The 21,777-nt window shown below is 35.2% G+C and overlaps 3 protein-coding genes across 5 annotated transcripts; 2 read left to right on the plus strand and 1 right to left on the minus strand.

Annotated features, from left to right (window-relative positions):
* Positions 1 to 4,719: 4,719 nt before the first annotated feature.
* LOC110796644 (peptide chain release factor PrfB1, chloroplastic) lies at positions 4,720 to 10,475 on the plus strand. Its single transcript, XM_022001724.2, has 7 exons — positions 4,720 to 4,947; positions 5,347 to 5,418; positions 6,379 to 6,599; positions 7,141 to 7,344; positions 8,010 to 8,225; positions 8,895 to 9,081; positions 9,886 to 10,475. The coding sequence occupies exons 1-7, from the start codon at positions 4,764 to 4,766 to the stop codon at positions 10,179 to 10,181; spliced, it is 1,380 nt and encodes a 459-aa protein (XP_021857416.1). The 5' UTR covers positions 4,720 to 4,763; the 3' UTR covers positions 10,182 to 10,475.
* A 2,521-nt stretch (positions 10,476 to 12,996) lies between these two features.
* LOC110796643 (uncharacterized) lies at positions 12,997 to 16,450 on the minus strand. 3 transcript variants are annotated; one of them, XM_022001723.2, is made up of 2 exons: positions 15,518 to 16,450; positions 12,997 to 14,585 (listed from the first exon to the last, which is right to left on the minus strand). In XM_022001723.2, exons 1-2 carry the CDS (start codon positions 16,227 to 16,229, stop codon positions 13,183 to 13,185), a joined length of 2,115 nt encoding a protein of 704 aa, XP_021857415.1. In that variant the 5' UTR covers positions 16,230 to 16,450; the 3' UTR covers positions 12,997 to 13,182. The 3 variants fall into 3 exon arrangements, with proteins under 3 accessions (XP_021857415.1, XP_021857414.1, XP_021857413.1); XM_022001722.2 differs by having other exon boundaries at positions 12,997 to 14,630; XM_022001721.2 differs by having other exon boundaries at positions 12,997 to 14,633.
* Positions 16,451 to 17,043: 593 nt separating this feature from the next.
* LOC110781535 (protein FAR1-RELATED SEQUENCE 5-like) lies at positions 17,044 to 21,717 on the plus strand. Its single transcript, XM_056827159.1, has 6 exons — positions 17,044 to 17,149; positions 18,184 to 18,264; positions 18,388 to 19,291; positions 19,437 to 19,601; positions 19,924 to 21,037; positions 21,441 to 21,717. The coding sequence occupies exons 1-6, from the start codon at positions 17,044 to 17,046 to the stop codon at positions 21,552 to 21,554; spliced, it is 2,484 nt and encodes an 827-aa protein (XP_056683137.1). The 3' UTR covers positions 21,555 to 21,717.
* Positions 21,718 to 21,777: the final 60 nt, after the last annotated feature.

Consider the following 21,777-nt stretch of genomic DNA (forward strand, 5'->3'; position numbering starts at 1 on the left):
TGATTTTGGCAAGCTTATTCGTGAGAATAGATACTATGATTTACCTTCAAAGATTCTTTATCTCCAAAACCATAAAACATTTCTTATGACGGTCAATAAATCATTGATATCTTATAATATCAAAAGTCACGAATTTCGATATGTGAGTAAATTTTTTATGGGGGATATTGACAATTATATGGAGAGCTTGGTATCGTACACAGATTCAAAATGGAGTGACTACTAGTACTTACTAGCAGTGGCGGACCTTGAACGGTTTTACGAGGGGGGCCGGTAGAAAAAAATTAAGCAATATACTATGTAATTATACAATTATACACAAATTTTGGGGGGAGCTGTAACTAAAAATACACTACAAAATTTTCCGGCCGGGGGCCAGGCCCACCCCAGCCACAACAAAGATCCGCCCCTGCTTACTAGCACGTACATCCATGACAGCCCCCTGACCTCATGTGGGAAGAAGCAAATTCAGCAAGCAATGTTGCTAATGAATCGGACTTCATCAAATATGGCAAGAGGATTTCATCAGCTTAGCTAAAATCTAGATGCAATTTAGTGGAATAATATTATATACTTTATTTATTTAATTTGGAAATTATTTCGTACTTTGTAGTGCAATTTTTTCAGTTTGTTTGAATGGTTTAAATAATGGTACAAGCTTAAATTGCATAAGTCAATACCATGGTCGAAGTTAAAAACTCATAAGTCTGTACATGGTACGAGCTTAAAATTCATAAGTTGTACCATGGACATGGTACAAGCTAAGAATGCATAAGTTTCTAAAAAAAATTCCGGACAAAAAAAAAAAAAAAAAAAACTCTTGTGAAGACTCAGACCTTTTGTCGCCTACCACGATGGTGGCCGGAGGTGGTGGCCGGCGGTGGTGGTTAGATTTGGGACGGGTAAATGAGTAAATATTGGATGAGGGGATAAATAAAAAAGTGTATATGGGTAAATAAATGGAGCGGTTTTGAATAATATTGGGCGGTAAATAGTAAGTACGATGTATGTATATCCAAATGTTTTAACATATTTACTCCCTCCGTTTTTTTTTCTTTACGTTTGGTCGATGAGAAAATTTTTGTGGTCCTAGTCAATCCAGATCAATTTATATGGATTTTATTATGGTATTTTTATCAATTTTGATTTTTATTCTCAAACTCACGCGATTAAGATTAGTGGCTAATAAACAAAAGACGGATATTATTAATGTTAGGGCAAATAGGAATCGGAAAGTACGCGTCGAATTAGTTCAGGAATAGAATTTAAGCTTGTTTTTAATTTAGAATCTTGTTAGAGTGATGGTATATCGTGGGTTCTAATATGTTTATGAAACTAGAATTGCATTAGTTTAAGAATCAATTAAGTTAGAGTTCTATATCTATTATAATTATGTTATGGTTTCCTGCCTACATCAATTATATAGCCAAGTTATGTTCAAGATGTTAATTTATATTATCCACCATTAAGATCATATTCTTCCAATTGATTACTACGTTTTTTTTGTTTTTTTTATTTATTATTATTTTAAAGTTTAGTTCTTGAATTTTTGCAATGAGAAATCGCAAGAAGGAGATGAGAAAATCAGACACAAAGCATATACCATTGCAATTATGCGAAGAGATATTGGCGAGGATGTCGGTAAGAGACCTATTAAGATTCAGGTGTGTCTATAAATCTTGGCGTTCAATTATTGATTCGTCTATATTCACTAGTATGCATCTTAATCTCTATAAAAACAACAATGATCATAAAAATGTTTTATTGGGTGTGGATAAGTACACTACAAAACCAACTCTTTGTCTTCTTCCTATCAACAAGTTTTTCCAAATTGGTGAAAAGATTGAAATTCATATTCCTAGATAAGGATTTTGCATACTTGTTGGGAGTTGCAAAGGGTTGTTGTTGACAAAACTATGCAAAACGACAGAGACAAGACTATGGAACTTCTCTATGAGAAAGTCCCTTAAACTTCCATGTTGCCCTATTTCAAACTATCCTTATTATATTGTGGGATTTTCTCCTTCGACTAATGACTATAAGGTGGTTGCATTTACGATTAATTCAATGGCGGTTTATTCACTTCGTGATCACCAGTGGAAGGTAAAGAACAACACGATGCTTATGAACCCTAAGTGGCATGTAGCAATACGACTACGGTTTAATGATGTTATTTTCGTAGAAAATGTTGCATACTGGTTTGAATATAATGCTCTTGATAATCTTGGTCCGTACACATACCAACAAAATCGTATTGTCTCGTTTGATTTCGATGTGGAAGAATTTAACCTTTTGGAACTGCCGGATGTTGAAAAAGAAATTATATTCAGATTTGTTTTCAGGCTAGAGGACTCACTAGCAGTTTTTAGCATATCTACCGGTAACAGTCGTATATGGGTACTCGGAAAAGATCGTGGTAGCGGTAAGGCACCGTGGACTCTATGGTATTTTGGGGAAACAAATGTTGAATTTGGCAAGTTCATTCATGAGCATAAATACAATTTACGTTCAAAGATTCTTTATCTCCAAGAAAGAAATACGTTTTTTACCACGTTGGTCGATGGACCATTGATATCTTATAACATCTAGACCTGGTAATCGGGCGGGGTGGGTCAGGGTCGGTGCGGGTCAAAAGAGGGTCGGGTATTGAAAGGGTCATTTTTAGCGGGTCGATAATGGGCGGGTCAAAAGCGGGTCGTGGGTCAATAGCGGGTCATTAGTGGGCGGGTCAATAAACGAGGAATGAAAAATGAAAAACAAAAGAGCCATGTGCAAGTACAAGTAAATACGAAGCTATACACGTAATTTTTTGTATCATTACTATTTTAATTTTCAAAATAATTGTAGTATAAGTTTGACCCTATAATGACCCTGTCCAATAAAGGGCTCTGTCCAATAAGAGCCCTGCCCAATAAAAGCCCTATTAACTTGACCCTAACCCCTATATCCATTGGACTACCCTGTCCAATAACCAGGTCTAATAACATCACAAGTCATGAATTTCGGTATGTGATGAAAAAAATTAACGGGTTTGTTGATACTTATACGGAGAGCTTGGTGTCACACACAGATTCAAAATGGAGCGACGAGTACATTTGTCCTCAGAAGGTGAGAAAAAATAGTAAGCAGAAGCAAATCCAACAAGATTAGGATGCAAGTTAAGTTCAAGAACTGTAATTTAAGAATTTTAGATTATTGTTAATGTAGTGTAGCCATGATTCATAATTAATTATTGGAGTTTATATTGTCATTCAATAGTTAAACCAATCTGTTGTTCGAAGTATGAAAAATTTAGTTAGAGATAAGCAAGCAATTAGGCGATAGTATTCTAGTTGAGTAAGAGTCTAATTAGTTCATTCCATGGTCAATGACATCCTTGTTAGTGGTAAGATCGAGGTTCATTGGTTCAATGCATAAATATGTTACATGTTCAAATCCCCATTTGTAATTTGCATTGTTCTTGTGCTTTAAAAAAAAAGTCTAATTAGTTTAGGAATAGGATTTATGATTAATATACAAAAGAGTAGTTTATTAATGTTAGGCCGAATAGGAATTTGTAAGTAATTAAGAGTTAGAATCTTATTGATAGAGATAGAATCTCTTAGGATATTTGATGTATAATAGATTTCTAGTCGCATTAGGTTTCCTAATACACTTAGGACTACACACATTCTTATTTATATGGGGTGTACGATAAATATTGTACACCGAAGTTAAAGTTGACGTTAAATGTTTAAAAATTACCCTTATAGATGTAAAAGTTATCTACTGTAATAAAATTTTTCATTTTAATAAAAACTATTTCTTTAAAGTCAGTAATAACGTATAAAATTAATCATTCAACACTTTAAAATGTTTATTTATTAACTTTTCTTTTAATAATATAAAAGTTAGAGAAAACTGAGTAAAAGTTAGAGAAAACTGGGTAAAAGTTATGTTGGTGCACAATAAATTTATTGTACACCTTGTGCATGCAAGACCTTTTGTATACTATCTCAAAAGCGGTGGGCTGAGACCAGGGTCGAAGCGCAAGACCGAATAGGAAAATAGTTAACTTTTATCGCTTTATTGGTTTTTTTTTCTTTCACGAATTTTATAGTAATTCTCTTATACTCCATCCTTCCTAGCATATTGTCCCGTTTGACTTTTCACATTTTTCAAAAACACGACTTAATACGTAAATATTTCTAACTCTATTCGCATAAAAATTATTTAAAAAAAGTAGATATTCCAAAAAATATATAGAAACAAATATTATAAGACACCATATGAGTCCTGGCTATATTATTACTTATAGGCTAATGAAAATTCATGGTCAAAGAATAATCTTTTTGGGACGGAGGGATAACTCTGTATTTGTTTGTGAAAGGTTATGACTTATGACTAGGCTAGTGGTGATAGACAAATAAAAAAGAACAATCTCGACATATTTTCATTCATCTTTTCCAAAAATACATTGATAGTGTCTCTTAAGTCTTAACCAATGGTTTGAGGTTTGAATCCTAACTTTTAAAAAATGAAAAAAGATCAACCTGCTACCCTTAATTGGATCATGTGGGGCGAGAGAGTTAGTCATTACGGTCGGCGGCGGACCCCTATAGTTTTTGCACAGAGTATTCTCAAAAAAATAAAAAAATAAAAAGTTGATAAACAAAATGAGTCCAAAACGGTGTCGTTTGGAAGACATATTAGCACAACAAAAGGCTTATCCATGACCAATTCCCCTCTTCTTTCTCCTCGTCTTGGCTGAAGTGTTGAGAGCCATGGATGGAGCTCTGCAGATTTTCTGCACAAATTTCAAAGTACCCACCTCCATTAAAATGCCCCTCTTTGCAATCCACTCCCCTTCTTCCTCTCTCTCTCATCATTTTCTCTCTCTTCCCCCAAATCCCACCTCCTGTTTCTCTTCATACCTTTCTATGCCATCTCGCTTCCCTCCTACTTTCGGTAACAAAATTCTATCTTTCTTGCTATATATATATATATATATATATATATATATATATGTTTGAGAAATTATACCTATCTTTATGTGTTGTTTAGCTTGGATTGAGTTTATAATTTGAATTGCTTTTGTGGGTTTTGAATTTTTGATTGATTTCTGTTTTTGATGATTTCCTCTTTACATAATCTTTGTCTATGTACTGTTGTTGTACTTTTCGCTGCCCACTTAGTAGGCTGTAATAAATAATTGTAGAACTAATTCTTATGTTATTTGGATGATTCTTTGTTGATTAGTGTTGGGTGTTGCTTGAATTTCTACATTTGATGCCTTCCATTTTGCTTAATCTACTTATAATGTTATCTGAAATGAGTTTATTTTGTGTTTTTTGAACTTGGATTCAGTCCAATTTGCAACCCCAGATAGCCAATTGAGCGTTGAGGTCAGCACTGAAACTAGTGAATGGGGAATGCAAGGTATGTGCATTTCTGTATTTGATCAAATTCTTACTATCAACCTATTGAATCATGTGACCTAATTTGTGACTAGATTTCGACGCACGTTAGACTTAAGACCTTAAATATTCACAATTGATTTGGGCTCATTATATTATAAAGACACCTTTCATGATTTTCTTTTTCCTAGGTTTGATCCTTTTTCTTGTCAATGTTGGTAATTTGGGTGTTTTTCTAGTGAATGGGTGTTCGGAATTGTGGAAAGTTTGGAGATTTGGGGGATTGAAACGTTGATCATGGGCCATTTAGTTCATAATACTTTCGTTACAGTTGAGTCAAAACTTTTTTGTGTTAGCCCTTAACTAGTTATTACACATTTAGTTTCCAAGTAAATAGACATAGGTATGGTGTTATATTAACGCTTCAATTCGTAGAGGGAATGAAGTAAGTAAATGGAAAGAGAAAAGGAGGTGAAAAATGGAGGAAGATTCATAATATTAATGTTATTTTTAGTGGTTTATGAAGATCATGGATGCTTTCGTGGCTCCTCTCGTTTCTGTCTACATTACAGCTTTTACATATGCAATTTTGTGACACGGAAAATCTGCCTTTTATATTTCTCATGATTCACTTTCAAACACAAATGCATTGATGTCAAGAAAGAAAACCAGTTGCCAATAGCTGAGTTTAAGCATGTTGGGGCATCTAGTTGATAGCTTCTTATAAACATTTGGATTTGTAATTACATTCACCATTTTCAGCCTATCCTATTGCCAATCTTGAAAAGCAATAATAGTTGCCTTTTGTTACTTAATTTGTTATTTGGCAAATATTGGAAGTTTTAACTATTTAAACCCAACTTGTTTGCCATTATGTGGATGCTCATCCAGTCATCCATCTTCTATTCAGAAGTTCTTTTATTGATCAACCCCATTTCCATAACATCAATGATTTGATTCCATGTTATCACTTGGCTTGCAGATTTTTATACACTAAGAAAAGAGGTAGAAAATACAAGTAAACGTGCGGAAGAGATTGTAGTCTCTGCTGGATCGGAACATTTGGAGAGAGAGCTTGCAGATTTGGAGTCCAAAGCAGCTGATAGCACTTTGTGGGATGACCGTGCTAAGGCCCAAGAAACTCTTTCGGCTCTGAATGATGTCAAAGATAAACTAAAACTTCTCAAAGATTTTCGAACCCAGGTCTCGACTTCTGTCATCTATGAAGTTATTCTGCACCATGATTCCATTATTTTCTGTCAGTTAAAAGATACAGAATTTGCCATTCCCCTTCCCCTCTCAATCCTTGGTTGAATTAAAACTTCTCTTCAAAACTGAACCAGATCTTGTAAAACTACTACGACAACATTTCCATGTACGTCTACTTATCTTAGGCAACAAATCAAGCTTATTTCCATTAAAAAAATTGTTTTTACCACCTATAAAAATCGAAAATTTGTTTTTTACCACCTAAAAAAAATTAAAACTTGTCGAAAAAAATTCGATTTTTGTAGGTGGTAAAAAACAATGTCCTAATTTATTTATTTTTTTAAAAAAAACAAGCTTGTTGATACTGGCGCTTCTTCCTGAACGTCCGGGTTCAACAAAACAAAATATTGAGTTAGACTGCACGGCTTATTGGTACTGCTAAACAAGACCAAATTTTCAACTGTGTTACGTTACATACATACTGCTGATGTTCTTTATTTCATGTATCGGTTCTAAATGCATTCATTTCTTGCAGGTTGAAGAGGCAGAAACAATAGTTAACCTTACTGAAGAGATGGATTCTACTGATACTGCACTTCTTCAAGAGGCTGCCAGCATTATTAAGGAGTTGAACAAAGCACTTGATCGTTTTGAATTAACAGAGCTGCTTTCTGGTCTTTATGACAAAGAGGGTGCTGTTATAACTATCTCAGCTGGTGCCGGGGGGACTGATGCTCAGGTGGGTTGATCCTTCAAGCACATTATTTTCTTTCCATAAATTGGGTTTTGCGGCTGAGTTTTTCTTTCTATTTTTTCGTTATGTTTATAAATTTTTTCTTGGGATATCGGATGAAAAGCTTGAACTTTGTCAGAGAAGGTTAAAATAAGGAAGTCCAGTAACATATTCACAATACAGTTAATTGATGAATTGCTTTATGTCTTAGGCTCTATCTGATAGGGTATAAAACGTTTTCATGGAAAACAATTTTCCTCTTTTCAATCATTTTACGTTGTTTGGTTTTGCAAGGGATGAAAACAATTTCCCATAACTCACTCAAAGGTGGAAACATCCTTTCCATTTGAAAGGGAGGGGAACCACTTTTCCACTTTTCCACCTTTCCTCCTTACCTCCCTCTCCCTTCTTCCCCTCAATTTTCACCATTTTCTCCCATTTTCCTTTAAGGAACCAAACAACATAAAACTAGTTTGGAATTGTTTTTTCTATGGAAAATCATTTTGTACTGAAAACGTTTTACACCAAACCAAACGGAGCCTTAAATTGGTTTATGAGACCTGTGATTCGGCTTGTTCCTTCAACTCATATCTGTACATGAGATAAATGTTAGAATCTTCTTGCCCTATTATTCCAGTCTTTTGTAAATTCTTTGATATATTTCAGTGCAGGATTGGGCTGATATGCTTCTCAGGATGTATATGAGATGGGCAGAAAAGCAGAAATATAAGGCTAAAGTGGTTGATAAATCTTTTGGAGAAGAAGCAGGTATCAAATCTGCAACAGTTGAGATTGATGGTCGTTATGCTTATGGTTATCTTTCTGGAGAAAAAGGCACACATCGCATAGTGAGGCAGTCGCCTTTTAATTCCAAGGGTCTTCGTCAGGTTATCTCCCTATTCACATCTCTGTTCTTCTGCATTCCAAACTTTGACCTTTCCTTTTCATCTCCCGTAAATACTATTTTGTTCTAACAACTTAGTTAATATTTTGGTTGTTGAAGTTTTATACTCCCTCTGTAGTACGGTTTGACTAAAAACACGGGTTTTAAGAAAAGTGAATAAGTGTATGGGAAATTGAAATATAATACATTGATGATTGATTTTATGAGAAAGTAGAATACACTACATGTGGAAGTGAAATATAGTACTTAGGGAAGTGGAATATAATGGGGAGGTTTTCAAGGCATTTTTAATTAATATAGTACATGGGAAAGTGGGAAAATTAATGACAAAAAATAGAAATAGGATTATAATTTTGAGACGCCTAAAATAGAAACAGGGACTATAAAAATGGGACGGAGGGAGTACATCCTAATTTCACACTATATGACTTGACTAATCAAAGCTGAAAGTTTGCAAATTTTGACCTCAAAAGTCCAAACAGAACAAAGTTTTTACTCGAATTGCAAGTAATAGTTGGTCTTGTCCCACTTCACAGTCTGTCAACGTATGTGTTTGAAGTCTGGTATGAGTAAACATTAACATCATTTGCAGACACACTTTCATGTGTTTAAGATTAACATTGTATTTAGTTTACTTTGACGTTGTATGCAGACAAGTTTTTCTGGTGTTGAAGTTATGCCTCTTCTTCCTGAAGAGTCACTGAATGTTGAAATTCCTGAAGAAGACTTGGAAATAACTTTCACAAGGGCTGGTGGAAAAGGAGGTCAAAATGTTAACAAGGTTGAAACTGCTGTTAGAATCACTCACATTCCAACTGGTGTCGCAGTCCGATGCTCAGGTCTGACACTTCCCCTCAAACTAATATCTATGTTGAACCAAGATTAATTTTAGATTTATTTTTACACTTAAGCTCCGTATGGTTTGATGTAAAACGTCTTCATTACAAAATGATTTTCACAATTCCAAACTAGTTTTCCTTTGTTTGGTTCCTTAAAAGACAAGTGGTTTCCCTCCCTTTCAAATGGAAAAAGGTTTTCCACCTTTAAGGGAGTTAGGGAAAATTGTTTTTCATCCCTTGCCCAACCAAACAACGTAAATGATTGAAAAGGGAAAAATCATTTTCCATGAAAACGTTTTGCACTCTACTAAATGGAACCTAAGTATTCCCTCCATCTCGTTTTACTTGTTCCATTTGACTGTTTTTTTATGAGAGTATTTTGAGTAAAATGGAGCAAGTAAAATTAGACGCAGGGAGTAATTGCAAAGAAAACCTAGGTTATTAGACTCCCAGCAATCAGCATTAGTGAAAATGGACTCGAACCAAAATTAACCCAAATTTTTCAGCAGTAATTGCTGAATAGTGCTACGCATGAGTTACATGATGCTATGTTACCGGACTCAGATACCCATATCGGACACGGGTATGTGTCCAAGTGTCCGACACGTCTATTTTGTGAAAAATTGCATGATTCTGGTCCAAAATGAAGTGTCGAAGTGTCCATACCCACGTCCAAGTGTCGAGGATCTGACACGGGTATTTAAGGTTATCTATATCTGATTATTTGCTAGCAAAAAATTTCAAATGTTCTTTACATTCTTGATGGTTTAAACATCTGATACTTTTGGAACCGGTGATATTCAGAGGAGAGATCCCAAATACAAAACAAAGTGAAGGCTCTAAATCGACTGAAAGCCAAACTTTTGGTCATTGCTGTGGAGCAAAGGGCGTCCGAGATCAAGCAGATCAGGGGAGATGTCGTGAAGGCGGAGTGGGGCCAGCAAATACGAAATTACGTGTTTCACCCGTACAAGCTTGTGAAAGACGTGCGTACGAGCTACGAGACTTCAGATATCACTTCAGTAATGGATGGTGATTTAGATCCATTCATTAAATCTTACTTGAAACATAAGTACACTCAGATGCTTACAAGTAGTTAGAGATTGAGTTTGTATATCTTCTTCTTTGTGGAAGGTTAGGTGTCAAAGATAATTTTTTGTATAATGATTAATGAGTAGTTGGATTCTGGAGTTTATGATCATATTTTATTCATATGTAATCTTCTGCTGATTACTCTGTTGTAATGACGTACGTGGAGAAGGCTTCAATTGAATGGTTACGCAAAATGTATAGCACTTGTAGCCTGCACTGTAATTGAGTGGTTTCGTAACCAGATGTTCTTTTACTATATAAATATTAGTGTTCTTAAGGTGTACCATAGTCCACCTTCTAAATTGCGGCAGTTGAATCGTTGAACTCTATACAAATCTTTATAACTCTGACGGCAGATTAGACCTGTCAAAAATCGTCCCTAACAGGAGATACAGTCTTGAACAAGATTTTTGTGACCCGTAACCTGGTCAAAATCGAACCCGAATAATCAGAAAAATAACAGGTCAAAACCGGACCGAACGGCTTGACCTATTAGAAATCGTTGTATTTATATTAATAAATAAGATTACGAAAAATTTTAAGCACATTAAACATGTTACTATTGTTGGGTGTAATATGATTTTGATTTGAATTATACGTCATTTTATGGTTGAATTTGGCTAAATATAAAGTTGTGTATGAATATTGATTAATTTATGCACATATTTGGTATTTTTATTACCCAAATTAATTAACGGTTTTTTCATGAAATGCCCCCGAGGTTTGCAAAAATGCACCAAATACCCTCGTGTGTTTCGAATCACATAATATACCCCTATTTTTCCGTACTGTTCATGAGATGCACTTGGAGCTAACGGACGTTAGTCTTCCGTTAGTTGCAATTTACCATTTTGCCCTTAATGATGTTTTTCGACATAAATTCCAAAAAAATCTCAAACTTCTTATCTTTCTCTCTCCTCTCCCCTGTTCTTCCTCTTTCTCTCTCCTCTCCCCTGTTCTCTCCTCTCCCCTGTTCTTACTCTTGCTCTCTGGTCGGCGGTGGTCGATCTCCTTCGCACGCCACCGCAATGTTCTTCGGTGTAGATCGAGATCCTTCACGCGCCATCAAATTTAAATGGATTGTTCTTGAATTCACTCCTCCCTCAATTCTTAATTGTGCTCTCTACCATTGTTGACCAAGGTTGGAAGCTTTAACCGTGATGACAGGTAATCTCTCTCCTTAACTCCTCCCTCGATTCTTTTTCACTATGTTCTCTTTGTGATGTTTTTGTGTTGTGAAATTGGGGGTTTCTTTATAAATTAGGGTTCTCTTATTGGGGGTTTTAAAAATTAGGGTTCTTCGATTGGAGGATTGGTTAAACTAGGGTTGTTTTATTGGGGGTTTTTCGAAAACTAGGGTTCTCGACTGAGGCTTTTTCGGTAATTGAGTGTTGGTAATTTGGGGATATCATTGTCGATTTGGATAGTAATTAACAAAGAAAGGGTTGTTGATTGGATTTGTATATTAATGTTGCAGGTTAAATTGTGCCCATTAAAATTTGGGGCTTTGACAAAACAAGAACTAAGATACTGAATTACTGGGGCTTGACTTATGAGAACACGTTAATCTTTCTTGTAGAGGAGAACAAAGCACGGGTTATGACTTATGAGAACATATTATGATTTTAATTGTAAAGAGTAAAGAATACCACAAATATGGGTAAGCAACCGGCAATCCTCAATATAAAAGGGCTCAGCAACAAGTTAATGCACGTTAAGATTACAAGTTACCTAAATTGTATTTCTTATCTCTTGTTTTGTTGGTTCTTTTTTGTGTGTTGCAGTGCCGCACCTGCTGTAAGAATGGGTTTAGATTAGAGAAGAAAGGTCTGGAATGGAGAAAAATAAGACTGCAGAAGAGAAATTAATGGGAAATCGTATTGATAACCAACCAATGAAACCAGCTTGCATTCGAGAGACTAGACTATCCCAACAACAAAGCTGCTAAAACATGATTTCTGAATGGATCTACTTCTCTTTTATCTCCTCTTTTAATTACATTTCTCACTGGCATACAAGCTGACTTTCCAATCCCCATAGTAATGCTACATTGCTAGCAGCAGCAATGTCTCCTCTTTTTCTTTTGTTTCTTTTCCTTGCATTCACGCCAAGTGCATCCAGGCTTCCAGGTAGGGCAATACGCAGAGTGAATAAAGATTTTCAAAGGCTCCTAACAGGGGATGTAATAAAGCACTCTTAAACGCTATATAAGTCTTGTTATTCCACAATTTTATTTGATTATTACTTATATTTCTGTTTTAGGTTTAACTTTTAGGTTGATTAAATTGATTTAGGTGAACGATTTGTGGAAATCAAATTCTGCAGTTTAAAAGCAGTTTGGGTATTTGGTGCAACTTAGTTTCAAAATAGGTGTATTTTATGAATTATGAACACGACTTAACGGATGACTAACGGAAAGTCGGTTTAGGGGTATTTGGTGCAAACTTGGGAAAAAATAGGGGTATATTATGTGATTCAAAAGACGCGAGGGTATTTGGTGCGTTTTTGCAAACCTCAGGGGCATTTCATGAAAAAACCGATTAATTAAAATATAATACGCGTTTTAAAATCTCTCAAACCGTTGGTCGATCCAAACTCGAAAGTTCTAGGTCTTGAACAAGTATTTGTGAACCCAAACTCGAAAGTGACCAACCCACCTGGAAGTTATTACCCTACCGACCCGTTTGACATGTCTAGGCAGCATGCATACAGAGGAAACTTAAATCTGAAATAAGCCAAAGAAATGAAAAGAGGAAAAGAGGAAATGCAGTGCTAATCAATTAAATTACTCCATAGGTATCTGCTACTTTGATCACTGAAAACTGAAGAATAAAGCTTTTTGCTTGCCAAATATGGTAACATTACTTTTATACTTGACCAGCAGATCAGCTAAAAAGGGTTAGTTCCATATACAAAAACCATTTACAGGGACAAAATAACTACATATTAACAACAAAAACAGGGGATATCACATAGGATTAGATCTAAAAGCCTTGCCTCAAAACACCATCACAGCTGACTTCTAAGCATGTTCCTCCATTTATCTTTCAAATCTACATTACTTCTTCCCTCAAATGCATCACCATGACATTGCAAGATCAATTTCCAGTTCCTGCCCAACTCCTTTACTGCAACCCTCAACGTATCCTCTTCTTCCACACTCCATTTCTTTCTTCCTTTGATGAGAGGTTGAGGTTTTGGTTTTGGTTTATCTTCATACTGCTCCAAAGGGGTTACCTTACTCCTCTTTGGACTAGGAGGTAAGTGTAGCTCACTACCTCTGTTCACATTATCAATTGAATCATCCCATTCAAATGTATGACTAGTTCCATTAGCCTCCATCAAACTACGCTTACTTCTATGCTGTTTCTTCGGATCATCAGTCTCATTGTTGCCTTGTGCATCTCCTGCAAGCTCGGGCATCTCCTCCTCTACATTCTCAGTGTTCTTCTCAGTTGCATGGATAACTGGTGGTTGTATCTGGTTTTCTAACACATCATCATTGCCCGTGTTTCGGTTTTCTAACACAGCATCATTGCCCGTGTTTTGGTTTTCTAACACAGCATCATTGCCCGTGTTGTGGTTTTCAAACACAGTATCACTGCCCGTGTTGTGGTTTTCAAACACACCATCATTGCCCGTGTTTTGGTTTTCTAACACATCATCATTGCTAGTGGTTTGGTTTTCTAACACATCATCATTGCTCGTGTTTTGGTTTTCTACACCTGTCACATGACCAGTACCATGGTTTAAAGTAGCACCAACTGCAGAAGACAAGGTCTTAGCTATTTCAAGAGCTTCAGGAAGAGGATCTGTGACAGCCTCATGCAGCTCCCTAGCACTGAAATTAAGTGCTTCCTGCACTCTTCTCACTTCGGGCGTTTCATGTGTTGTCTGCTTTTTTATAGCATTCAAATTACTCATGTTGTCTGTCACCTTAGTTACTGACATATTATGAACTGCTTCAAGAGGATCAAGATGAGAATCACTCACATCAGCATGCAGATGAAAGGAATTGGATTCAAGTGCTTCTTGAACTTTGTCCATTTTGAAGATAGGGGCATCATTGTCTTTTCCACATGACAAATTACGAGCGGTTCGAGAAGTGCTAGGATGAGAATCATTCACAGCACCATGCAGCTGCGTGGAACTGGGTTGAAGTGCTTCTTGAACTTTGTCCATTTTGTAGATAGGGGCATCATTGTTCTTTCCACATGATAAATTATGAGCAGTTCGAGAAGTGCTAGGATGAGAATCATTCGCAGCACCATGCTGCTGCGTGGAGCTGGGTTGAAGTGTTTCTTGAACTTTGTCCATTTCACGGGTTTGGATATCATTGGCCGTGTTCATAGATGTTTCTGCTGCTTCAACAGCATCAAAAATCTTTATGCCTCTGGGACGCCTAGTCTTAACTGCAACATGTTTCCGCCGATTAAAAGCCTGGCTTTCCACTAATCCTACTAAAAAAAATACATACTTTTAATACGGAAAGCTGTATTAAAGAACAAGCTTCAAGATTAAGACCAGAACATTGACAGTGAAAGGGAGAAGAAAACTAAGAGTTACAGCTGAAACAGATACAAGACCAGCAACATTTTACCATGATAACGTGTCGTATTTATATTTTACCCCTGTTGGTTCAGAAGTTACATGCACAGTTAAGAAAAATCCCTTATACTACAATAAAATTAGTCTAAAATTCCCTATTCAGGCAAAATGTGTTTCATGCTTTCTCTCTGTAAATCCATATAGTATACTGGTGCAATCGGCAAAACATGTATGGAATCACCAACATAGAAACACCTCGACTGGCAATCAATCCATTAAAGCAATGCACTACTCCATTTTACCCCCATTTACAAAAAGAAAATTGATGTTACAATACACCATCCAAGGAAATAACAAAACACTACAAGGAACTATACTTTCTGCCCATCAAGTAATAGGGTAACTAATACTTGACTTTTGAATTACATTGAACTCTGCCCATCTAATTATCATGGAATCAACTGTGGTTATATTGTATATAGATGAAAGGTCAACAAGAAACAAGCTCTTTGTTAACTGTGGTTATTGAATATAAATGAAATGTTCTACTGAAAAGATTTCAACTGTGATTCCTTGGTCACTTCATTACCTACAACTCTTCAAGCTTCAACATTTCTCAATAGTTATCACACATTTCATTCATAATAAGAAAAAAAACGGTTCTCTAATTCGATTTTGTGTTATAATAAACTATCCATTGGCATAGCTATATTAACAGGCAGGACAATAATTCCATCAAACAAACCAAAATCATAAAAATTAAACCAACAATTAGCCAAAATCAAACAAATTCTACCTTGAGGATCAATCAATGTGCGGCACGGATTATCCGAACCCACCACCCCACCACTACCACCACCACCACTACTACCACTACCACCACCACCACCACCATCACCACCACCACCACCCTCGCTTCGACATAGCTCCCCCACATCATTCCCTACCTTCAAAGCCACCAATTCAAGAAATGACGGTCCCATACTCTCCCAAGCTTCCTTCAAATACCTTTTAACAGCCCTTAAAGCTTCATTCCTGGTATTCCTCATCAAAATCTTCTCACAAACACTAGAATCCCAAACCGCAGCTTCAATATCCTCTAGCCACCGGTTTAATTCTTCCGACACCAAACTTTCCACTTTGCAAACCCTATCCCTCCAAACTCTCTCCACCGCTTCGAAATACTTCCCGTTCTCCTCCACATTTTCCTCCAGAAACCTCACCGTACAATCCACCGCAACCGCACAATACGCCCTTTTCATAGAATCCGGCACCGTTTTACCCGCCCCGTGATTCAATTCATCGACCATTTCAAGTAATTCTAGAAGCTTCTCGGACACTGAACCATCTGAAATCGCCGATTCAATTTTCCGCAGCAAAATCGTCTTCTTCAACCGTTTATCGTTGTTGGAAAGAGGGAGACATGAGAGTACGCCATTGATGATTTTCTCGTCAATTGGTTTTCGCAACAGGAATTCTATGATCCATTTTGCGACTTTTTCGTCCATGATTTCACTGAAATATCAACCCTAGGGCTTAAATTAGCGGGAAATTATGAATTTTGGTTAGAAAAATTGAAAGTTCAGGGTTTTGAAGATGACTCGGGTTGAGAGGGTTTGAATCTTTTTCATAGATTTGAATTTTCGTCTTTTAGGGTTTGGGGGTTTGGACAACAGGGAATTGGGGGAATTGGGGAAATGATGAAATTTGGAAGTTTCAGCAAATTTGTGTCAAAACTTATTTTTATTTTTATTTTTATTTTTAGGTTTAATCCGGTATTTATTTTTGGTGAATATGGAGTACATGTAAGGGAAGTGTTGGCCCTAAGCCAGGTGATCCCTTTATATGATTTCCTCGACACTTTAAAGCACCTAAGAAAACATCGCACTGTTTTGCACAAATTTATTTATTTGGCATGGTTAATATGGAAGGAAAGAAATGATTGTTTCTTCTCCAACTCTACTATGTTGGCTTGTCGCTGCTACTTCAAGGCTGTCAATGCCTACAAGGACTGGGAGCTCCGGCTCTGTGCGCAATTTCGATGGTGCAGGCGTGTGCACCTAGATCTAGGTGCACTGGGATTAAAACGCAAACATTTTAAAACAAAACGCGTATTTTCATTAATTCTGCAGTTAAAAAGAACAAGTCTCACAATACAAAAGAACATCATGTGCTCTGTTCTTCCCTGTTTAGTTTTCGCGATTTTTTTTGTTCTTCGCTCCTTTTTATATGTCTGGGCTTCATAATTTTGAATTCAAAAAGTGTGAATAGGAGAGAGAAAGCTTACATTTGTGCATAAATTTTTTTTAGAGAGAGAAACTGATGGAAAATTCTCAAATATTCCATGATTTCTCTGTTTCAACATCAATTTCGAATGATTCTTCTTCTTGTCATCTGAATTCTTCAGCTGAAAATCAGAGTTACGAAGGTATTATTTCAATTTGTAATAACGAGTTGCATTTTTCTTTGATTTTATGATTTCGATTTCATAATAATCGTACTTTTTATGTTTTTTGTGATTGTAATTAGTTTGATTAATTTAATTTTGAATCTCATTCTTCGTTGATTTTGGTGATTGTTGATAATGAAGGTTACGAATTGGTTTTTTCGTTGATTTCGCATTTATTTCATTTATGTGGTGAAACTGATTCTGTAATAACTATTATATTTAAGGAAGATACGTTGATTTTGTCTGTTTGCAAAAAAGAACATTGTATCATTTCAGAAGAACATTTTTCAGTATCAAATGAACATGTTAAGAATACGTATTGAGACGTTCCTTTTTATTATATTTAGCTTTTCAAATAAACACTGATTGTTCTTTATTGATTGTTCTTTTAACTCTTCATTGATTGTTCTTTAAGTCATAGTGTTCTTTTCGGTCACCTTTTGTGTTCGTTTACTCTATTTTTATTGTTCATTTTAATAGTTACTGTTCCTTTGATTCTTTATTGGTTTTTTTATTATATTTGCACGGATTTTTCTTTTATGTTTTTATGAGTTTACATTGTTCTTTTGATTGACAAAATTGATTGTTGATAATTATGCCGATATTGTTCTTTTAGGTTTTAATGTGTTCTTTTGATTGACAAAACTGATTGTTCTTTTAACTGTTTATTGATTGTTCTTTTAATGCGTAGTGTTCTTTCCAGTCTAGTTGGAGTGTGTAATTTACTCTTGATGCATTGTTCTTTTCTAATAGGTACTGTTGTTTTTTATTCTTTATTGGTTGTTCTTTTATATCTGCCCAAATTGTTCTTTTAAGTTTTAATGTGTTCTTTTGATTGACTAATTGATTGTTCTTTTAACTCTTCTTTGATTGTTCTTTTCATGCCTAGTGTTCTTTTCAGTCTACATGGATTGTTCGTTTACTCTGTGCATTGTTCTTTTTAATGGCTACTGTTCTTTTAAGTTCTTTTGTTCTTTTCTTTTTCTGATTTTTTTTATTTTATAAATTTCCAGATATATTAAATAATTCAGTTAATAATTCAGAACAAAATGATGCTAATGAGGATCCAGAATCCTATGTGGTTATTGGCCAAGGTACATGAATTGTACTTTTACTTGTTTATCACAATGTTCGTTTACGTCTTGTGTTTGTTCCTTTATCATACTTATGATGTTCTTTGTGTTCTTTTTTATCGTCATGCAGATTTTGAAAACCAGTTTCATTAGAGGGAAGTGTAGTTAAGGATGATGATGAGGCGTATGAGTTATACAACAGTCATGCATTTAGGAATGGTTTTGGTACTAGGAAGGGTAAAAAGGAGTATAGAAGTGGTACTAGAATAGTTCGACAACGGTTTTTTGTTTGTGCATACGAGGGGTTTAAAAATCCAGATGGTGTTGTGCCTAAATCCTTTAAAAAAATTGATAGGAGAACTGGATGCAAGGCTTCAGTTCAGTTTGATGTTGATAAGAAAACTGGAGTGTATGTTCTTTCTAAACATTCCCGTCTGCATAACCATTCAATGGTTCCTGCTAATAAGAGACACCTTATTAGGTCACATAGGCACATTTCAAAAGAACAATTGGCTTTTCTTACTACTTTTACTTGTAGTGGCACGAAGCTTGCTGATGTTCTTAGAGCTATGAGGAAAGAAGTTGGTGGTGAGGCGAATTTAGGGTTCACTGTTCCTGACGCGTATGATGCTGTTTTGGCAGAGAAGAAGAAAAAGTTGGATGGTTGTGATTCAAATCAGTTGATCAGATGGTTCGCTATGAGGCAAGCTAAAGAACATGATTTTTATTATGATTTTCAATTGAATGAAGAGAATCAGTTGATCAATTTTTTTTGGAGAGATGGAAGAATGCGGTCTGATTATGAAGCTTTTGGTGATTTATTGATTCATGATACAACTTATCGTACTAATAAATACGATATGATTTGTGGGCCTTTTGTTGGAATGAATCTTCACACTCAAAATATCATGTTTGGAGTGGGTTTTATATTGAATGAGAAGGCAGGTACTTTTGACTGGCTTTTTAATTCTTTTTTGACTTCAATGGGAGGGAAGCAACCTGTGACTATCATGACTGATCAATCTTCTGCCATGGACAAGGCTATAAGGTAAAGTTCTTTTAGGTTGTTTGTATGTTCGTTCATCAAACACTTTTGTTCTTTTGTATTTTTGTACAATTTTTTATGTTCTTTTTCTTTTGTCTTTTTGTTTAGTTTATATTTTTATCTATTTTTTTGGTTTATGGTTTTTTAGGGAAGTGTTTCCAAAATCGAGGCATCGTTTGTGTACATGGCACATAGGGGAAAATGCTGTTGTAAACATCAAAGGTGTTATGGCCAAAGAAGGTTTCAAACGTCGGTTTGATTATGTTTTGAAATATACTGACACAGTTGCTGAGTTCGAGCATTATTGGAATAGGTAAAAATTATTTTGCTAATAGACTGATTAGTATTTAAAATTTTGTTTTGTTCTTTTCATTCGACGACATGTTTTTTGTAATGTTAAATAGTGTTCTTTTCATGGTTGATGAAACTTGTTCTTTTAATCTGGTATTTTAATGTTCTTTTCTTTGTTTAATAGAGTCCATACTTCTTGAACTGTGATTGTGTGTACTTTCTTTTCAAGTTTTATTGTACTGTATATTGTTCTTTTTTTGTCTTCATTTGTTCTTTGTTTTACTCAGGGCGTTCGTTTTGTGTCTCTGATTGTTCTTTTGTTCTCCTCGTTTGTTCTTTTGTAGTCTTATGACTGATTACAATTGCAAGACACACAAATGGATAGAGAGGTTATATGATTTGAAAGAGAAATGGTGTCCTGCATATAACAAAGAGTGGTTTTCTGGGGGTATTTTATCTTCTCAAAGGAGTGAGACGACAAATCATTCTATTTCTAGGAGGTTGCATAAAACGAATGGTTTATGTGATTTTTATAAGTGTTTTTTAGATGTAATTGATGAATGGAGAAGTAAGGAGAACAAGGGAGATTATAATTCTTCTACTGGAAATAGATATTACGCATGTGCGGATAACATGTTATGTTTGCATGCGCGGGATGTGTATACCATTGCAATATATTTGATATTTGAGCAACGATTCATCAAAGCAATTGGTTTGAGGTGTCAACGCATTTCCTATGAGTTTCCAGTTTCTAAGTACATTGTTGGGCATCCTACAAAGGATTTTATTAGACATGTTGTGATGTTTAATGAGCAAGAGTTGGTTGTTGATTGTACTTGCAAGTCATATGGAGAGATAGGAGTTCTTTGTTCTCATATTCTTCGAGTTTTCATTGTCCATAATGTTGAAGAGATTCCCAAACAATACATTATGAAGAGATGGACCAAAAAGGCTATGAACATGATTGTTGAAGAAGGAGAAGATAGAGATAATGAAGTAAGTGTTGTTTCTGCTTCAGTTTGGAGGATGCAAAGCATAAGAAATTGCATTAAAGTTATAAATGAAGCTCAACATTGTCCGGCTGCAAGGAAGCTTATTGATTTGGGTGTGTTGGATATGTCATGCAAAGTGAAGGAGTATATTGGTGGTGTTGAAGGGGATGGTAATGTATCAAACAAGTATGTGCGAGAAGAAACTCTACTTGATGGCATTGAGCCTTCAACAGACACAGTTTTGCCGGATGTTGTTGAACCGATTGCTGAAAAAGTCATTCCAACAATGATTCAAAATCCACCAAAGCGAAAGAGGAAGATTAAGAACGGGACTGAAAAGGCTAAAGAGAGGAATGTGAGACCTAAAGGAATTGTTGAGAAGAAACGCAATAAACTGAAAGGTTGGAACAAGAGAAGAGAAAGACATGTTGATAATTTGAGGGAGGAAACTCAGTCTACTGATCAGGTAAACTGTTCTTTTTAAACATTTATTTGTTCTTTTATTACTTTGGAATGTTCTTTTTGTTTATCATTGTTCTTTTTTCCATTTTTATTTTCTATTTATCCTTTTTGTTTATGATCTTTTAGTTTACTTTATTATGTTCTGTTCTTTTTAATAATCTATTTGTTCTTCTATTCCTTTAGTTTGTTCCTTTTGTTTATCATTGTTCGTTTTTCTTTCTATATGTTCTTTCGTCTTTTTGTTTATGTTCTTTTGCTAAACAGTTCATTTTTAAAAAAAACATCTATTTGTTCTTTTAATGTTTATTACGTTCTTTTTTGAACTGTTCTTTTTTATTATCTATTTTGTTCTTTTTTCTTCTTTATCATGTTCTTTTATTCCTTATTGTTTGTTTGTTCTTTTTCAGTGTATCATAAATTTACCTGTTGGTGGGGTTTTGGTTCATCCAACATCTTCAAATTCACAATTGGAAGCATATGTTCCAGATGATTATTTTGGAGTACACATACAACCTTTGTAGATTCATTTACGATTGGTAATATTTTTATTTTTAGTTTGTTGTGTTTTTAATCATTTGTTTTTGTATTCTCAACAATGTTCTTTTACTCTTTTGATGTATATTTTTACGGGCTACTGATGTTTGGCTCATTCAATATTTTGAAATGAGAATTTTTAGTTGTATATATTCTTATTTTTGTTTTTATTTTTGTGCAATTAGGATTGCAAAATTATTGCATAAAGGA

The sequence above is a fragment of the Spinacia oleracea genome, chromosome 4, assembly GCF_020520425.1.
Source record: "Spinacia oleracea cultivar Varoflay chromosome 4, BTI_SOV_V1, whole genome shotgun sequence".
Taxonomy (NCBI): Eukaryota; Viridiplantae; Streptophyta; class Magnoliopsida; order Caryophyllales; family Amaranthaceae; genus Spinacia; species Spinacia oleracea.